At 38.5% G+C, this 13,985-nt stretch overlaps 1 protein-coding gene across 1 annotated transcript; it reads left to right on the top strand.

Annotated features, from left to right (window-relative positions):
* The first annotated feature begins 9,724 nt into the window (after positions 1 to 9,724).
* LOC131997311 (uncharacterized) lies at positions 9,725 to 13,537 on the top strand. The gene is made up of 2 exons (XM_059368066.1): positions 9,725 to 13,340; positions 13,411 to 13,537. Exon 1 carries the CDS (start codon positions 9,741 to 9,743, stop codon positions 12,873 to 12,875), a length of 3,135 nt encoding a protein of 1,044 aa, XP_059224049.1. The 5' UTR covers positions 9,725 to 9,740; the 3' UTR covers positions 12,876 to 13,340; positions 13,411 to 13,537.
* Positions 13,538 to 13,985: the final 448 nt, after the last annotated feature.

Raw genomic sequence — 13,985 nt, 5'->3', positions numbered from 1 at the left:
AGTTCCTATCCTCTGGGCTGGTGTATTCACATGTAGACTATTTCACATGTTTTCGGACGTTTTTGTACTTACTGGAATTTATTGGACAAAAATCCATCACTACACACAAAAAACCATAAATTGGAAAAGAAATAACGTGAAAAAGTGTCGAATTTGGTTAGCTTCGTACTCGCATCGTAAATGTGTTTTCGCTATAAATTCGATATAAGTTCGAATTACCAACGTACGGCCATAAGAGCCTTTACACCTAATGTGATTGATAAGTTCCTACCAAGGACGAAATAAATATCACAGTGGTGGGTGTGAGGCATCCACTAGCTTTCCTATCCTAAAAAAAAATCTGATCATTAAGTTCGCCTCGAAAGAAAAATAAATTTGCATATATTTATACCCTTCACCATAGGATAATTTCGTCATTCTCCTCGAAATATTCCTCTGAGACCCCATAAAGTATATATATTCTTGATCGTCGTGTAATTTTAAGTCAATCTAGCCACATCCGCCCGTCTCTCTGATATAGTTGCCCTATAAACCGATCTTGGATCTTGACTTCGTGAGTTACTAGAGAGCGCAATTCTTATGCGATTTGGCTGAAATTTTGCATGGGGTGTCTTGTTACGACTTCCAACAACTGTGACAAATATGGTTTTAATTGGTCCATAACCTGATATAGCTGCCATATAAACCCATCTGGGTACATCGACTTCTCTCATGAACTTCAACATACGTGTCAATTATGGTCTGAATCGGTCTATAGGCTGATCCAGCTCCCATATAAACCGATCTCCCTATTTAACTTCTTGAGCGCCTTAAGGGCACATTTTTTATTCGAATTGGCTGAAATTTTACGCAATGACTTCAACTATGGTCTCCAAAATTCAGTTCAATTATGGTCCGAATTGGTCCATAACTTGATATTATAGCTCCAATATCATAGCAATTCTTACCTTTTATCATATGTTTGCCTAAAAAGAGATACCGGGAAAAGAACACGACAAATACAAGGTGGAGGGTATATAAGTTTCGGCCAGCCGAACTTAGCACGCTTTTACTTGTTTAGAATTTATTTACTTGTATAGAATTTAGTATCCTGCCATGTTAAAATTTCTCTACCAAGTGGTGTCGCTGTGCGGCACGCCGTTTGGACTCGGCTATAAAAAGAAGGTCCCTTATCATTGGGCTTAAACTTTAACCAGGCTGCACTCATTGATATGGGAGAAGTATCCCCTTTTCCTTAATTGAATGTTAATGGGAAATTTAGTATATAGTAGTAGCCGCATTTTTATACCCGATTTTGTTGAAATTTTCAACAATTAGTTTTATTAGACCTGTCGACATCCGAAGCTAATATGATCTAGATCGGATCATATTTGGATATATTTCTCATATAGACCAGTCCACCGATTTCATGTATTATGACAATGAAATCTGATTTTATAACCCTATGCTATTGAAATTTAAAACAGTTGATAAATATATCGATCGGTTTAGAATGACTTCCTGATTCGATTTAGCTATGTATGTCCGTCTGGGTGTCTGTCCATGCGTTCTTGTAATCAAGCTACAGGTCGCATTTGTTGTCTGATTATCTTGAAATTTTGCAAAAGTTTCTTTTTTGCTCCAAGGACGAATACAACTGATTTTGAAAAAACTCGGATCAGATTTAGATACAGCTCCTCTATATATCTTTCATACGATGTGGACTTTTAATGCTTAATAGCCAAATTGGTTACGATTAAGCTCCTTAATATGTCTTTCATCCGGTGTGATCTTTTAAGACCGTAAAAGCTATAGTTTTGGTCCGATCTTTACAGAATTTCGCACGACATGTTTTATTTGAGGTCCCAATACGTGTGCAATTTTATAAAAATCGGATGAGATTTGGATATAGCCCCCATTTAGAAATCAGTTGGGATTCAGAAATAGCTCCCATATATACCCTTCACCCGATATGGACCTTTAAGACTCGAATATCCAAATTGGAGGCCACCGTAGCGAAGAGGTTAGCATGTCTGCCTATGGCGCTGAACGCCTGCGTTCGAATTCTGGCGAGACCATCAAAAAAAATTTTCAGCGGTGGTTTCCCCCTCCTAATGCTGGCAATATTTGTGAAGTACTATGACATGCAAAACTTCACTCCACTGCGACACGCCGTTCAGACTCGGCTATAAAAAGGAGGCCCCTTATCATTGAGCTTAAACTTGTATCGGACTGCACTCATTGATATGTGAGAAGTTTGCCTCTGTTCCATAGTTCATGGGCAACATTTTGTTCATGGGCAAAATTTAGCTCCCAAATATGCCTTTCATCTGATGTGAACTTTTAAGGCCGTAGAAGCTACAGTTTATGTTCGATTTTTACAAATACGAGTGCGAGATTTCATTAAAATCGGATCAGATTTAGATAAAGCTATCATATAAAAATCAGATCAGATTTAGATATATCTCCCAATATATCCTTCATCCGATATGGACTTTTAAGTCTGTAATTTCCACAATTTCTGTCCTATCTTTACAATACTTAGCATGAGGTGTTTTATTTCACGTCCCAGTATGCGTGCAAAATTTCATTGAAGTTGAGCGGATGATATTTAGATATAGGTCCCATATATTTCTTTCTGACACCACTGTAGTCGAGAGGTTAGTATGTCCGCCTATGACGCTGAATGCCTTGGTTCGAATCCTAGCAAGAACATCAGAAAATTTTTCAGAGGTGGTTATTCTATCTTAATGCTGGCGACATTTGTGAGTTACTATGCCATTCGTAGAAGCCATGTAACAAATTGATCCTCAAAGAGGTGTTGCACTACAGGACGCCATTCGAACTCGGCAATAAAAAAGGAGGTGCCTTATCATTGAGCCTAAATTTGAATCGGACGATATGTGGGAATTTTCCCCTGCTCCTTAATGGAATGTTCATGGGCAAATTTGCAATTCCATAAATGTATATCCTTCATCCCATGTCATGAAGCTACAATTTTGGTTCGATCTAAATTAAATTTAGCGTAAGGTGTTTATTAGGTCCCGATTCAGTTATAATGCCCATATATATCTTTCAACCGATATGGCTCTTTAAGGCTGTAGTAGCCATAATTTAGGTCCTATCGAAAGAAATTTGTAAAAGGTTCTATTCAATATCTCAATAGGTATGCAAAATAAGAGACTGACTAGATTTCAACATAGGTTCTGCGTGGCTTTTCGGTATCTAAAGAAAATAAGATCCACATTGATCCATTTTTGCATATTTATTTTAATGTATAGAGTAGAGTATAATAAAATGGTGTTGGGTATCCAAATTTTGGACCGTTTTTATTTGTTTGAGTCGGAACTTAATTCAGTTTTGTGTGGAATTTACTTCATTAGAACGAATTTTATTGGGAGACTCAAACCGATAGGTGAGACCATCATCGGCTCACAAAAAGCCCATTTGACAGGAGGATCAACGATTGAGGTCATCCAGATAAACCTGTGTCGGAGCGAGGCGGCTATAGCCGCTCCGAGCAGCAAGGACAAGATTCGTATTGACTTAATTCAGGAGTCATGAACGACCCGTAATAAATTTTCTAGACTGAACCATGTCAACTACCATTTATTACATGCTAACTCGGCCGAGGACCTGTGCTTTTTTTCATGAAAATTTAAAATATCTCTTTTTCCCCAGAGTCAGTAGAAGCAGTGCCGATATAGGGAGACAGTGGAGCATACCCAACAACACTTTATCTGCCTTTCGGCACTCCTACTTTGTCACCTACATAGGGAAATGAGATGCTAATACGTTGCGATGCGAACTCTTACCACATTTCGTTGGATTGCACCAACATTGATAAGTGCGCCCAAGCCCTATTAGAGCCTTGAATACTAGCGACCTAATAACACTTAATATTGTTGATAGTATTTGGGAGGAGGTTTTAGATGTGACAAGGTGTTCGGAAAATCTAATCGATGAAGTTCATGATTGGGTTGTCTCCACAGAGCACTCATTTTCGAACCTTCACTACAATAGGCTAGACCTAGAGGTTCAATGTAAACCCAGAGAAGACTGAAATATGCCTGTTCGCGTGGAAGACGAAGGTGAGCCAATATGACGCACCACGTTTCCTCAACAGAACGATTTGGATATCTGACAAGGACTGGAAACTGAACTGAAAGTGTCAAATTCGGGAGCGTACCGTACCGGAGATGTTGGGCACTATGTTATTTGAAATAAAGCTGAATCCAACGATAGTCCACTGGTTCTACAGAAACATGATAAGACCAATACTTACTTACACCACAGCACAGCAATGGAGTAAAAGTATAACATAAGGATGATACAGCTTAATATTGTATATTTAATTGGGTTAATGCTCATTGGTATACCTTTTCAAAAACTAAAAATTATATTTGGGTAGTTTTGTTTCCATTTAGAGTCAATAGGTTAAAGATAAGCCTCTATATTCTTGAACAATTTGTGAGAAGCAAAATTCCGATCGGTTAACACTACACTTTATTATACTATTTGAAATCGTTGGGGCGATTTATATGGAAATATCAAGGATTATTAAATTATTCTTTTCATAGTCTCATTTTGGTTTATAGAATATCATACAATAGCTATGATTTACGTATCACTTGTCACTAATTTAGAGATTTTCTTTTTGGTTATGCAGTCTAAAACATCTTCCCATTGTCCATAACTCAATAAGCGATGAACGAAGTTTTGCTTTTAGGAGTTCTCAGCAATGTAATAAAAATAATGCCAATGTTATAAAGGTATGGCTCCTATTTGCTGAAACTTGTGCACCTTCAATCTCCTTGCATTAAATGTTTACCCTACGCACTTTCTGGTCGCAGGCAGAGAGTCAAAGGAGGCATACATTTCAATGATTATAGACTTTCAAAGCTAATTTTTTATGCAACACCTACATCAACCTTACAGGCAGAAGTATTCATATGAAAAGATTTTTAATAGCATTGATCATAATAGTAACCAGGATGGTATTGGCTTTAGTAATGTGGTATGCTTTTTGCCAAAAGTTTTCATCTGTGGAAGTTTAACTCATATCGACAGCTTATACAGTTTGAACAGCTTCCCGAAAGTTTTTTATTCGGCTGTCGACAGTTTGTATCGAAGTTAGTGATGTAAATGCTTCCCTGCACCTTTTTTTTCTTGGTACTGACTTTGAGGAAAATGTTGTTGAAGTTATTTGCATTTAAGTGTTGAAAGGTTAAAAGTTAACAAACATTTTTAAATGCTGCCGCCACTGTTTTAAGGTGAATCTTTTTAAACGGATCCCCATTTTTATTGGATAAGATTTTGAAAAGTGTGAAATATATGCCTTAATATTTGTTGAAGCGAGTTCAACAAGTTTGTAGTATAAACCTTCCTTGACTTACCACAGAATGCCCGCTCACGAAGAGCACTAATGGATACGTTTCAAAAATTACATTTAAGCTATCTCATTCTCAAACATTCACTCATTTCTCAATTACTCAATACTATTGCACTCCTCTAGTTATTACATTATCGTTCTAATTGGTTTTTTTTACAACATCTCCCTGAGCATTAATTTGTTTCACATAAGAACCGTTGTAAGAAACTTGGAGTCTACCCTGAATTCAAAGGAAAGTGTGCAACCAGTCAAGTGTATCGCTTTGAAAAGTTAAGCCAAATCTTTGTATAATAAAGCACATTGAAATCTACAAAAGCACTTTTTTATTTCAATAATAAGGCTTCAGCTACAAGGTCAACTCCGTAGTATTACGACAACTCCCGTGCCTCATAGTGGAGTTAAGCGATCCTCTGATCTCATTAGCAGAATCCTGATTCTGCTTCCAAAGCCCTTTGGGTCAACTTACAAAGGCAATTCAACATGGTCCATTCGAGCCTCTTAATCTGATATTAGGAGAAGGTGAAACCAACCGACAGCAAATACAAAACAACAGAAAGCAGTCAGCAAATTCTACGAAAAGACAACATAGAAGGCGGTCACCAGTTCCACCAACTTCATCAGTTTTTTCGGGAAGACAACGCCATCAACTTCTAAGAGGAAGATTTAAATAGAACACGTCCGTAGTTTCTCTGCCAGGATCAACTTCTACAAGAAAGCAACACCTACAAGGAAAACCTGGTTTGGAACATAGCTTCAATCGACAAGAGATGACTTGTTTCAATATAGTAAGGAATGGAAGCGGTAAGTATATGCAGGTGATTGTGTGGTTTTTGTAAGTGATCAAGTGGAGAAAAAGACGAAGATAGGAGTAACAGTGCAACAACACGACTTTAGTACCGGAGTCGTAATGCAAATCAAAAAGAACAACCAAGACTAAACAAATCGAAAATCTATCAATAAAAATTGTGTTAAAAAAAAAAAAAAAAAAAAAATATATATCGGAAGGATTTTAATTATTAATTTTATACCTAACATTTATAAGTAAAACAGATGAAAATGAAAATAAAAAAATAAACGCTCCCGTAGTGAAGAACCGCGTTATCATTACATTAACAACACAAACGTTCTCACTATTTTACAAAACGTCATTCTCTCCCAAGATTCCAATCGGGACAACAAAAGAAACCCGAGTGATCGTAATTGCCAGATATGAAACATTCAACTTTTTGAAAGATTACAGACAAATCGTACAAACAATTCCAAATTTCAAAGCAACCAGCTTTTAGATACTACTGCGATGACAGATGTATGAACACATCCAACGAAGGAGACAAACGTCAAAAAAGAAAAAGACATTTAAAGTAGTAGCTCAAAAGAAATATAATATGACAAAAGGTGGTGATAAAAATGGGAAAATTAATAGTTATACAAACGAAGTTTCGATCAGCGAGAAATAAGATTTAATCGGTAATAAACGCCTGCAAAAAGTAAAAAAAAAAAAAGAGCTCCAATAAACGGTAGCAAATTCTGTTGACCTCCCGTCTAGTGCAAAATTTTGTTATTTTCCCAAATTAATTGCAAACAATAATGTATTAAACAACGATAACAAATAAAAAGAGTTTACAAGAAGGAGGCCTTTACTGCCCCGTGGGAAAAAAAAAAAAGAATCTTGCTGTGGAAATAAGAATTAATGTTTGCATATCGTATTGGTGAAAAAATTATTGATTAACAAAACGATCCTCATTTGGTTATGTGCGATCACTCTTAAAAATAGAGAAGAAATTAACTGTAAAGTGGGAGTTAGCAAGTAGTGAAAAAAAAAAAAAAAACAACAACAACATATACAACAAGCAAGAAGTCAGAGATTATTAACGCTGCCAGCGCTGCAGCTCCTACGATATTCATTTCCCAAGTAATGGTTGTAAACTGGGGTAAGTCAAGCTTTTTTATTATTATCACCAAGCAGACATAAACAACTGATAGCGAACTCTTGCTCTTGTCACTGAACACCCTCTCCCATTTTCGTCACAACAGCCGTCCAATAAATTTTTCAACTTATATTTCGTTATACATGTATCTAGATATAGTACAGAAAACGTCGTAGGCATTGCAAAGATACATTGGGAGACGGGGTTGCCATCAATCATAGAAAGAGAAAATTTACCCGGGAAAAACTTATTATTTTTCATTTAATAAGCAACATACGTTGGACATTTATAACAAAAAAAATATATTCAAAAATACACAAAAATATTCAAATACTTTCGAATAGGAAAACCCAACACAAAAATTTCTATTCATAATGGCCGCGCGTCGAAAGTTTTTATTTGATCTAGATCAACTTATAACGTTTTGCTCAAAATTCGAATCCCAAAAACCAGAAACATTCACCGTACAATTATTGGAAATAAAAGATCTCGAGTTGGAGCGGAGGTGGTCTCAATTAGTATCTAGTTATGAAACACTGGTCTTAGAAGATGAAAAAGAAGTACACGATTATAACGACCAGTACGGTGTTAAATTTGAAGAAGCTAGTTGTATGTACCAAAAATGCAAAGAAGGCACGATGATTCTAATTTGCGCCAAGAGCCAAAAAGCACTTAGTGTAGAACTACCACCACAACAACATGTCCCTTCACTAAAATTACCCCCATGCGACACTCCACTTTTTGAGGGGGGATACTCTCAATGGCCAGCATTTAGGGATATTTTTTCTGCGGTATTTGGCAAACACCCTAGTTTGTCCCCGGCTCAAAAGCTGTACCACCTGCGTGGTAAAACACGAGGTGAGGCTTACGACATCGTCAAGAAATTTGAGCTCACAGACGCGAATTTCAATTTAGCTTGGGAGGCATTGATTAATAGGTACGAAAACAGACGGATTTTAGTAAATCAGCAGATGAAAAAGCTATTTTCTATTCAATTCGCCCAAAACGAAAATCCTAAGTCCATCAGACAAATTCTGAGTTCCATTACTGATAGTTTGGCGATATTTAGGTCATATGGAATTGCAGTAGAAAATTGGGATCCAATACTGATTCACATAGCCTCGTCCAAAATCCCTGATAATACTCTACGAGCATGGGAGGACTCCTTAGATGATCATAAGGAATTGCCTTCGTGGTCTCAAATGGAGAAATTTTTGTCTAAAAGAATAGAGAAGCTGGAGACAATCATTGACTTTCGTAAGCCGAACTCCAGGGAAACGTATAATTCAAAGGCAAACTCCTTTCAAGTTTCCGAGACGGAGAACCAAACCAAGCCCTTTTGCAAAACATGCAATCAATATCATTCGCTGATGGTATGCCAAAACTTTAAGTCTTTAGCGCCACAGGATCGCATTCAATACGCCATGGAAAACAAATTGTGTTTGAACTGCCTTTCACAAAAACATTTTAAACCAAATTGCACCAGCAGGAGATCGTGTTCTATCTGCAACAAAAAGCACCACACAATGCTTCACCTCGAGTCTAAAAGTACAAATTCGTTAGATACTTCTCAGAATTACGAAACGATAGATACGACTTCACAAGATGTTCCTACCACATCAAGACAGTCCAATGAAAACTCATTTTTGAACACCACCATAGCCAATTATGAAATAAACACGCTGTTCTCGCAGAATGAAGGTACTACTATTCTTCCGACTGCTCGAGTTCATTTAGAACACGGTGGAGAACTATTCACAGTCCGGGCACTGTTAGATACCGGATCGGAGAAAAGCTTCATAGCCAAGCGCATTCAGCAGAAACTGATGATTCCTTTGGAAAAGCACAACTCCCAAATTTCCGGACTGGGAGGCACTATAGTAAGCAGCTGCAAGGGAAAATGTTTGCTAACGTTAAAATCTACTTATTCCGACTTTAGAATTCAAGTTAAAGCACTAGTAGTGTCAAGTCTAGCTCACTTTTTGCCTTCGCGACCCATTAGATCTACACTTATCCAGCAAGTACAACATTTGAGTCTCGCAGATCCTTTTTTCTATAAACAAGCACCAATAGAAATGATAATTGGAAGCGATTATCTTCCCTTCATTAACAAAACCGGAATGACTGTACAAATTGGGAATGGCATCGAAGCTCGAGAGTCTCAGTTTGGGTGGTACTTATCAGGACCCACAGAATCCGAGTACATTAAGACATTCTCAACCCTTGCGACTGCTTCAGACAATGCAGCTCTACAAGAACAGCTGAAAAGATTCTGGGAGTTGGAGGAGGTTGGAAAGCCAAAGCCTACATCAGATGCTGACATCTGGTGTGAAAACTTCTACAAATCCACAACGTATCGAGATCAAGAAGGTCGATACGTAGTTCGACTACCATTCATACAGGAATTTCCTGACGAAAAATTCCTTGGGTCTTCGAGACATATGGCATTCGCCCAGTACTGCAGAATGGAGAAACATTTAAGCAAAAATCAAGAACTAAAATATGAATACGACAAAGTTCTCAGAGAATATATTGCGTTAGAACACATGGTCCCTGCAAAGCCGAAAGAAGAAAAATCACCAAAGGTCCACAACTACTTCTTGCCCCACCATGCCGTCATCCGGCCAGAAAGTAAATCTACCAAAGTACGCGTGGTGTTCAACGCCTCTAAAAAGACTACCTCTGGACTATCATTAAATGACGTTTTGCATGCTGGGCCAATCTTACAACAAGACTTAATGAAAGTTCTTCTCAACTGGCGATATTATCGGTACGTATTTAACGGTGACATCCAAAAGATGTACCGTCAGATATGGATCCATGAAGACGATCAGCAATACCAACAAATTCTATTTCGTACTTTCGAAGACAAAGCAGTGGAGGTCTTTCGCTTAAAAACAGTTACATTTGGCGTGAATGCGGCACCCTTTCTCGCCATTCGTACTCTTTTGGAGCTAAGCAAAGATTGTAAGAATCTATACCCCAAAGCCTCAAACATATTACAAAATGAGATCTATGTAGACGATGTCTTGTCAGGCGCTCATTCCCTCGAGGAAGCCAAAGTTAAACAAGAACAACTCGTTAGATCCCTTTCTTCTGCGGGATTTTCATTAAAAAAACTCACAGCAAACAATAAGATTCTGTTAGAAAGCTGGCCCCGCGAAGATCTTCTTAGCGAAGAATTCCTGAATATCGAAGATCAAAGTTCTATTAAAACTTTAGGCGTTCGGTGGAACGCGATGGCCGATTTCTTCTATTATACAGTTGAACCTATCGAAATTGATCAGTTCACTTCGAAAAGGAAAATACTATCCACCATAGCGAAGCTATTCGATCCACTTGGTTGGTTGGGCCCAACTATAGTCATCGCAAAAATGCTAATGCAAGACCTATGGGAAGAAAGGCTAGAATGGGACGAAAGTGTACCAGCGCCCATCCTTCAACGCTGGTCATCCTTTGTTGAAAATTTACAACATGTATCAGACATACAAATTAAAAGATGGATTCAATTCTCGCCTCAAGCGTCAATTCAAATTCATGGGTTTAGTGACGCCTCAGAGAAGGCGTATTGTGCAGCGGTATACATCCGAGTTGTTCATCCAGATGGCGACATTTATTCAAACCTATTAGTCTCCAAAACAAAAGTGGCGCCCTTAAAAAGAACCACGATCCCTAAATTAGAACTATGTGGAGCAGACTTGCTAACGAAATTAATCAAAAGTATATCAAATGACGTACAGATAGAACACAAATTATTTCTTTGGACGGACTCATCCATTGTCCTTGGATGGCTACAAAAGTCCCCACAGACATTAAAGACCTTCGTGGCCAATAGGATTAGTGACATATTAAGCGTGGTAGATATAAGTCAGTGGAATTACGTAAAAACTGACGAAAATCCAGCTGATCTTGGTTCACGAGGGTGCGCTCCTCTAGATTTGTCGACATGCCAACTTTGGTGGCATGGGCCTTCGTGGCTGTCTCAACCGCACCAGCACTGGCCAAAACCACGAACATTTGAGCCTACAGATCTCGAAGCGAAACGAGTCTGCAGTTATCACACCTCAGAAAACGCAGAAGAAATTATTTCCAGGTTCTCATCATTCAATCGATGTCTTAGAGTTATATGCTATATCTTCAGATTTTACCAGTCATCGAAAAGGAAAGAAACATTTTCAAGTACACTCTTACGGCACGACGAGATTGATTTCGTGAAACGTCGTCTAATCCACTTATCACAAAAAGTCGCGTTTCCAAGAGAACTTGAAGCTCTGTGCGAGAAAAAGCCAATTAGCAAGAAAAGCAAAATTCTCGCGATTAATCCAGTTATCGACGATACCGGTCTATTGAGAGTAGGCGGCAGGCTAACGAATTGTGGTCTTAGCTATGAAGAAATTCATCCAATCATTCTACCTGAAAAATCGAAATTGGCTGAACTTATGATAAAATTCACCCATCGTATCCTTTTGCACGCTGAGCATCACACCATGCTCCGAGCAATTCGCCAAGGCTTTTATATCCCTCGAGTTAAAAATATTATCCGCCAATGTATTCGTAATTGTAAACCATGTACTATCGTCAAGCATCGTTTCCAAAATCAGATAATGGCATCGCTTCCACCTGAGCGCGTCCAATTCTCCTTGCCTTTTACGTTTACCGGTGTCGATTTTGCGGGACCTTTCAATATTCGAGCATCGAAAGTCCGAAATTCAAAAACGTTGAAAGGATATGCAGCCGTATTTGTGTGCTTCTCCACTAAGGCCGTCCACTTGGAGACTTGCTCGGAATTATCCTCCGAAGCATTTATCGCGACGTTTTCCCGCTTTACCGGAAGGCGAGGTCTTCCAAAGACAATTTTTTCCGACAATGGAAGGAACTTTGTCGGTGCAAGCTATAAGCTTCTAAAAGAACACCATGAATTCTTAAAATCTGCCGAACAATCTCTGGTTGAAAAGTATGCTACTCATGGTTTTAACTGGTCCTTCATTCCACCCTACGCACCGCACATGGGCGGATTATGGGAAGCGGCCGTTAAAAGCATGAAAACCCATTTAAAAAAAGTTGCCGCTTCTCATACACTAACATTCGAGGAACTTACAACACTTTTGATAATGGTCGAATCAATATTAAACTCCCGTCCCTTATCGCCTATATCCGGAAATCCTAATGAGCTAAACCCATTAACTCCGGGCCACTTTCTTCGCGGTGCACCAATTATCGTCGAGCCCTCTCAAAACATTGCACAAGACAACATTTCACTGTTAAATCGTTGGGAACGGCTAAAGGCACTGCAACAAATTTTCGCGCGACGATGGAAGACGGAGTATATTACTGAATTACAACGTCGCATTAAATGGAAAACCACAAAAAATAATATTAAAATCAATGATTTTGTTGTGATTAAAGACGAGTTACTACCCCCTACCGACTGGAGGCTTGGAAGAGTCACAAAAGTTCACTATGGCTCCGACAACAACGTCAGAGTAGCCGAAATATTGACACAAAGTGGAACCATCACTCGACCAATCGTTAAGCTATGTGTTTTACCGACTCAAAACACTACGCCAACTGAATGATCACTTATAATATACCATTTATTCACTTGTATATGCTCCTTTCTATTCTTTACTTTCAGATCGTCAATGCCAGTCGCTACCATTACCTAGTGCAGTGAATACCCACGACACTGTTGATTTGAAGGAGAGGCCTCACTTTGAGGCGGGAATATGTTGAAGCGAGTTCAACAAGTTTGTAGTATAAACCTTCCTTGACTTACCACAGAATGCCCGCTCACGAAGAGCACTAATGGATACGTTTCAAAAATTACATTTAAGCTATCTCATTCTCAAACATTCACTCATTTCTCAATTACTCAATACTATTGCACTCCTCTAGTTATTACATTATCGTTCTAATTGGTTTTTTTTACAACATCTCCCTGAGCATTAATTTGTTTCACATAAGAACCGTTGTAAGAAACTTGGAGTCTACCCTGAATTCAAAGGAAAGTGTGCAACCAGTCAAGTGTATCGCTTTGAAAAGTTAAGCCAAATCTTTGTATAATAAAGCACATTGAAATCTACAAAAGCACTTTTTTATTTCAATAATAAGGCTTCAGCTACAAGGTCAACTCCGTAGTATTACGACAACTCCCGTGCCTCATAGTGGAGTTAAGCGATCCTCTGATCTCATTAGCAGAATCCTGATTCTGCTTCCAAAGCCCTTTGGGTCAACTTACAAAGGCAATTCAACAATATTATAATAATATATTTATTATACTCAATTTAACTAAGTAGTTGCAAAGGGTGGCGTATGACGCTGAACGCCTGGGCTCGAATCCTGGTGAGACCATCAGCAAAAGTTTTCAGCGGTGGTTTCCCCTCCTTATGCTGGCAACATTTGAGAGATACCATGTCATGGTACCTTTTAAGAGGTGTCGCAATACGGCACGCCGTTCGGACTCGACTATAAACAAGAGACCCCTTATCATTGAGCTTAAAATTAAAGCAGACTGCACTCATTGATATGTGAGAAGTTTGCCCCTGTTCCTTAGTGGAATGTTCAGGGGCAAAATTTGCAATTTGCGGTTGTAAAGGGTAACAACATATTTTGAAATACTGAACAACCACAAAGGTTGTTCTAAGCTAAGTTCTCTTAGCGAGAGAGAATTTAAGCTCTATTCCTTG

Source organism: Stomoxys calcitrans, chromosome 4 (genome assembly GCF_963082655.1).
Source record: "Stomoxys calcitrans chromosome 4, idStoCalc2.1, whole genome shotgun sequence".
NCBI classification, from domain to species: domain Eukaryota; kingdom Metazoa; phylum Arthropoda; class Insecta; order Diptera; family Muscidae; genus Stomoxys; species Stomoxys calcitrans.
This window is presented reverse-complemented; position numbering and strand designations above follow the sequence as displayed.

Coding starts and splice junctions, on each gene's coding strand:
- LOC131997311 (XM_059368066.1), top strand. CDS start 9,741: ATGGCATTCGCCCAGTACTGCAGAATGGAGAAACATTTAAGCAAAAAT.